At 42.6% G+C, this 6,785-nt stretch overlaps 1 protein-coding gene across 1 annotated transcript in view; it reads left to right on the top strand.

The window, feature by feature from the left end:
* The first annotated feature begins 2,860 nt into the window (after positions 1-2,860).
* Positions 2,861-6,785, top strand: part of LOC130390933 (E3 ubiquitin-protein ligase RNF130-like) — a 17,345-nt gene continuing 13,420 nt past the window's right edge. The window contains exons 1-2 of the mRNA XM_056601116.1: positions 2,861-3,018; positions 3,538-4,054. Of these exons, the coding sequence (XP_056457091.1) occupies positions 3,746-4,054 (309 nt within the window). The 5' untranslated portion in view covers positions 2,861-3,018; positions 3,538-3,745. The remainder of the gene's footprint in view (positions 3,019-3,537; positions 4,055-6,785) is intronic.

Here is a 6,785-nt window from a genome sequence, read left to right as displayed (position 1 = left end):
CGCACTCCCGACAGACACACGCTACCCTCTGGCCTTATAGGTTCCAGCTGTGGTATTTGTGGAATGTGTGTGCTTATATGGATGTGTGTGTGTGTGTGTGTGTATGAGACAATGTATATTTCTAAGAGTGTCTGCATATTTCTTTTTATGACTGATTAGAAATGTGTGCGTGTGTGTGTGTGTGTTTTAGACTATGCATGCATGTTTGTAAGAGTGACAGAGTATTACAAATGTGTCACTGTGTGAATAAAAGTGTGTGTGTGCATGCGTCTGTATGTGTGCATGTGTTAGACATCTCCAACAGCTTTTGGGTCTCCCTAGTGGCATGGTCCTGAAGATGCACAGTGGCTGCTTAATACTGCTAGGTTAACATTCTTTATTCCAGTCCAGGAAATTGTGGAAACTTATTTTTTTATTTGTCTCTTTCTTGTTATAGCTCCTAGTATAGCTCCTCTTTCTCTACATCTGTCTGACTAGCCGTCTCTCTCTCTCCCTCTCCCTCTCTATCTCTACCTCTGTCTCTGTCTCTGTCTCTGTCTCTGTCTCTGTCTCTGTCTCTGTCTCTGTCTCTGTCTCTGTCTCTGTCTCTCTCTCTCTCTCTCTCTCTCTCTCTCTCTTTCTCTCAATGTCTCTCACAGAGCAGTAAGTTCCCCCAGATAAGCACATTTCCTGTTCGTCACCCAACCATAACAGTCCGTGGTCACATCTTCCATCCACCAGCTTTCAGCACGGATGCTAGATCCTCATCATGGTTTGAGAGAGAGAGAGAGAGAGAGAGAGAGAGAGAGAGAGAGAGAGAGAGAGAGAGAGAGAGAGAGAGAGAGAGAGAGAGAGAGAGAGAGAGAGAGAGAGAGAGAGAGAGAGAGAGAGAGAGAGAGAGAGAGAGAGAGAGAGAGAGAGAGAGTGTGTGTGTGTCACCGTCACCTATGTCCTATAAGTATCAACAGTTACAGCATACCTGAGAAAAAATGTTTGCTGGCTTGAAATTCAGCCAGGGCCTAAACAGATGAAAGGGGTTTACGATGTTGATAAGGGGCTGGATTTTGCCATCCATGGATAGCCATCACTTTTTCGTAAACTTGACGTTAAGGTCAGTCTCCAGTGTTCCAGGAGTCCACTTCTTCATGTTGTATTTATTGAGGAAGAAATTACGACTTTTTTCAGAATACGTGAGGTACGAGGTGAGAAGAACGATGTTACAAATCAAACAGCAGTTAGTGTTGTTGTGGAAAACGTGGCGATGGCGGTCCTTACTTATGCTTTTACAACCTCTAAACACTAGATGTCCCTGTTTGCCAATTAATTGATATTGAACTTGCTTTGAAAGTTTGATGGCTAGGACTACTTGTATAAAATACGTTATTATGGTCATCCATTGATAACAACCTCAGCGACCAATGTGGGTTTCTCATCCACACATTTATTTAGCACACATAGCACAAAGCCTTTATATCACAATAATAAACATTTGTTTTGGAAGCATACTATACTGAGGCCTATGTTGTTTTGCAAGTGATAAAATAAATAGTTTTGCTAAAATTAGTAATTTAGGCCTGTTTAAATGATTGCAGGAACCCTGTCTGGAAAAACCTAACATATTAAAGTTATTTAATATGAAACCACACAATGTTCCTCAGTCAACATTGCAGCATATTGTGTCAACATGAAAAATGGAATCATTCAAAGGGTTATGTATTTACTCTAATGGTTGCCTAGTAGGGGTCCTGATATGAATATGAAATGTATTTCGCGGATAAACGCACTATTGTGCCATCATTTTCACCATTGCTAAAGTGTCTTTCAGCAAGGATGTAAATCCATATCTCTCCAGAGGGCATTCTGCACTGTCCATTAAGTGGGGCATGACATTCTTAGAAGGTTACTTAAGGTAATCAATACGTTTCATATAATCCTCTCACTCCAAGGCCTGAAGGCTGCCAGTTATGACTGCTGCCGCTGCTGCCACTGTGCTTCTCAGAGAACAAATATCCTACGACCTTTGACCTGTGGATGCAGGCACCATGTTGCTGGCGGAGCCAAACCGCAGGTATCTTCAACTGTGTTCACGTTATTAATCAAATTAAAACGTAAATAACTTTGTTATCGCAACGGCCTGATTACCAGCACTTTGCTTTTTAACTGGCCTATGGTTTTATCCTTTATCTATAAACAACTTTAGGCCTGTAATTATGTAGTGCATTGTTTGGGCAAGTTAAGCCAAGGTTTCCCGTCACTTGCACTCACTTGAAGTAACAATAATATTGAATGCGTTGAAAGGGATGACAATGGCTTACTCTCTTTCTACGGATCAGATGTGTATTCATATGTGCATTCAACACAAAAAAAATATAAAACACACACACTTGCATGCACGTTCACGCACACACACACACACACACACACACACACACACACACACACACACACACACACACACACACACACACACACACACACACACACACACACACACAGATTATTTCATCCACTGGACAGACTAATCTAGACATGACCTAGTCACCACTATAATGGAGCATCGTTGACGTACTTAATAATAATTTTGCTGGAAATACAGCTTGGAGTGTGAATTCAACTAGGTATTAATATAGAAAGAGCATACAGAGTAACAACACCATACTGAGAAAAAATGGCAGAGGGGCGAAAGTAGCAGATTGGCAAAGGAAGATCGAGAGTAAATAAGTGGAGGAGCAGAAGTAGAAAAATGTCCCGTGCGGCTATCGCGAAACCAGACAGCATCCCTCACACCATCACAATAAACATGACTGTACACACGCTGCCGACGACGCTGCCGTCTCCCCACTTTTCAGTGCGCAAGCCTTGGCTCCGCGTCGAGCCTTTGCGCCTGCGCTCTGCGTCGCCACCGCGAGAAAGACTCCACAGGCTCGAGCCTCTAAACCTCCCCGCCAGCAGCGGTTTTCTCGAAAGGCCACGAGCTACTGAAATGAAAGCTGCACTAATACCTCTTCACACGTCGGAGTCTACGACTGCATGAAGAAGGTAGGCTGCGACGGTCCGTTTAGTCTTATTGTCGTCCTCGGAAAAACGACAGACGTGGTCGTTTGTCTCTACCGTGAAGATTTTTCTTCTGTGAAACAAAGCAAAGGCAGCAGCGCTCACTTGTGGCAAAAAAAAACCACAAGGAAAAAAACATCTGTCAACGTCACATTTGGGAATGACATCTAAACATCGGATTTGTATGCTGTCTTGTTGTTCGATATAAACTTATAGGCCAAGGACTGCATGTCGGCCTAAATAGTCGTTGTCTGTTATGGACATGAATGTGGGGCTAGGAGATCTGTGGTGAAATCCTCTGTGTGTTGTCAGCCAAGTCCCTTCATAACGCTTATTGTTCTACAGATGTTGCTGCAGAGACACCTCCCTACTCTCAATCCTTTAGGAGCATTTAATAATCGTTATTATTATTATGAATTTAAATAGCCTCATTTGATGGCAATTATTGCAGTTTGGTCCATTTTAATATGTGCGTAATATTTTTTGTTGTTGTTTATTTTGTAGGCCGTGTAGCGTTGACACGCGTTGGGAGGGTTTAAAGGACACGACATGAAGAGGACAGCATGGTGTGCATGAGGGGTCGTCACACGCAGAGGGAATGACACGCATCCTCTATGACTGTGAGGGTGAATCTTAATTACTGCGCGGAGCTCGTTTTCTGACCAACCGGTTGGATGTACTACGAGGGAGCGCGCACCTAGACGGCCCGAAGATGTCCCAGAGCTGGACCGCCGCCACGCCGTGCCGCTGTCTCGCCGCCGTTCTCGTTCTCCTCCTTCTCGTCTTGCCCCCGCGCGCGCTCTCCATCCGTGCCGACAAGGCTCTCAACAAGGACGACCACGTGAGCGCCACGGTCAACGCCACCGTGTTGGACTCAAAGGGCAACCCCGTCCAGATGATGAGCAACGACGACGGCACGTACGGTCAGAACTCACCGAAGAGCGACACGAAAGGCACGGTGATCGCGCCTGCGCATTACCATGGAGGTAAGTTCACTGTCAGTTCTAATGTAGCCATGGCAGTGTGACACCGAACGATTGCAGGGGTGTGGGCATGGTGCTTGCAAAGTGTAATTTCACCCTGATAGCATGCCCCCCGCTCTGTGAGCATTCATCTGAAACGTTTGCAAAGACAGGCACTTTTATAGTTTTTTTCACATTAGGCTACTTTATTGGCTTTATATCATGCCAGCTAATGAATGTCTTTCTTTTTTTTTTGGAGATATGGATTAAGGTCAGAGCAGCTGTATCTCAAACTCACACACATGAGCGCACACACACACACACACACACACACACACACACACACACACACACACACACACACACACACACACACACACAGCTACACACCACACACACACACACACACACACACCTACACAGCTACACACACACACACACACACACACACACACAGCTACACACACACACACACACACACACACACACACACACACACACACACACACACACACACACACACACACACACACACACACACAGTGTCAGATAGACTGCTGTGGTTAGTGCTGAATTAGAATGGTGTAGGATGAATGTGTAGAGGTTATTGTGTCTGGAGTCTATTGTGTTGTCAAGATGTCAAGGGTTCGCTGTGAAGAGAAAGCTACCGTGTGTATTAAGGTCAACATCAGAGGATGCAGAGATTGGTCGTTCAAACACCTTTCTAGAACACAGCCTTTATGTTCCAGAACATTCTTGTAATAGTCTTTTAGGTTCTACAATGTTTTTATTGTCCTTAGAATTTAGTATTACAGTATTACAACATGGTATTGATGTGTTCTGCTTGGCTAGTTGAAAAACATATCAAATTCATATTCATATTCCTGTCATGCTTGTGAAACTGGAACTAAAGAAAGAATCAAAAACAATTATATCTTCTTTGAACACAAAGTGGTGCTTAAAACAGATGGGTTTAATAACAGATAATATCTTACTGGTTTAAGCTTAAGATGATGGCTTAACATTCATGAAGACCGCATGATGATGTTTTAAAAAATACATGAAAAGATGGCTTAGGTTATTATTAGTCACAACCATTTGCATCATGCTTTTGCAAGCTATTTGGCTATGGAAAAATCTGTGAAACGACAATGTTATAAGGTAAATTATATCATGGGCATCAGTTGGGGTCTGACCTGAGATTGAACATGACATGAAAATGGTCTGTCTACCACCTCACCTTCATCTCTGCGTTGGGTTTAATGTCACACCTCATCATCTTCTGAATGTAAACATGCGAGAGGGGCAGCTGATTGGCTGTCATCAATTACTTATTAAGAGTATTTTATTAAGAGGCATGAATCCATTTTTAGAGAAATTAAAAAAATAAAATAAAAAAAACACTGAAAATCATTGATGGAAACCCATTTTCACACACTTTGTCCGTGAACAGAGGAGGGTGTTGATATTAATATAACAAAGGAATTGGTAAAACGGAAACTTTCCATTACCTCATTTGTCTGTTGTTCTGCTCCACATCAGCTAACTGTGACCATCCCTATCCAATCAGAGACCGGCTCCAGACCGACTCCACCCCCGTCCCCAAAACCATTTTCACTGTCCATTTACAGAAAAAAGAACATTGAAACCAATCACAAACCCGAAAGAAAGTAGGCTACAACACAATGAGACAAACTTTTGGAAAAACAGGCAACGGGTTGTTTGTTTAAACTGTACAACATTTATTTGACATGGTTTATAACCAATCATGAAAGTTTCCATTCCATAGGCACGTGTGTTGTTATGTGTTGTGGTCAACAGAGACGTAACAGACATTATTCAGAGTCAGTGGCCTAGTTTATGGCTTCTCTCTGTGGCCCGAGGTAATAGGCTGACCTATGTGGAGGCCGGCTCCCCACCCAACCTCTCTATTCTAACCACGACACCACATGCTCACTCTGGTTATACAGCCCGTGGACTATAGCCCCAGAACCAGGACTAACCCTAACCCTAACCCTAACCAGTATTGGTTGTAACTCCCACCAGCAGCCGCATCTCCTCATTGAAATGATCCTTTGAATTACTCATTGGATTTCGCTATTTTTGCCTTCAACAGTTTTTTCTGCATTATTTTTGTATAATACCTGGCTCAATAATATCTTCTGTTTTGTGAACTCAACACTGACCTATACTCAACAGGGGTTTAACTGCATTAGTTCTAGTAATCGTAGCTTTCAAATGCAGTTCGTAGCTTTGGATTTATTGCCCATTCAGTTGAACATTTAGAGAGGTAATATTGTTCTTTCAATCAAAATCAATGTCTTCATTCATAAATATGTCCTCATTGGTGTAAAATGACCTCTGCCATAATCAGACTTATCCTCCTGAGCAAAGAATTTCTTATCTGTATTTACATTGAACGGGTAAGTCCTTATGAGGCTTCCATCTGACACGCCACAGGAGAAGGAAAAAGGGAATTAAAGAAAAAGGGAACTAAAAAGGCAACGTGACCTGCAAATTCAAAAAAACGTGTCACGTAGTCATAGCTTCTTGGCACACAGCGCCTACCGTGCAACCAGGTTGCAACTCACATTTGAAAAGGTCAGGCGCTGGAGAGCACTATTTGTTTGAATGCGAAATACAATTTTACCACGTTAGGAGAAATTCCTACACAGTGGCGTAGTATGACGTTAATATATTATTATTATATTAGTATATTAGTATAATCACAAATTAACTTAAAATCCACTCTGGGCTTAGCTCTTACTCTTATTAACTGTTCAAAAGATT

The sequence above is a fragment of the Gadus chalcogrammus genome, chromosome 10 (genome assembly GCF_026213295.1).
Source record: "Gadus chalcogrammus isolate NIFS_2021 chromosome 10, NIFS_Gcha_1.0, whole genome shotgun sequence".
In the NCBI taxonomy this organism is placed as follows: Eukaryota; Metazoa; Chordata; class Actinopteri; order Gadiformes; family Gadidae; genus Gadus; species Gadus chalcogrammus.
Note: the sequence above shows the minus strand (reverse complement) of the source record. Positions and strands in the feature narration are given on the sequence as shown.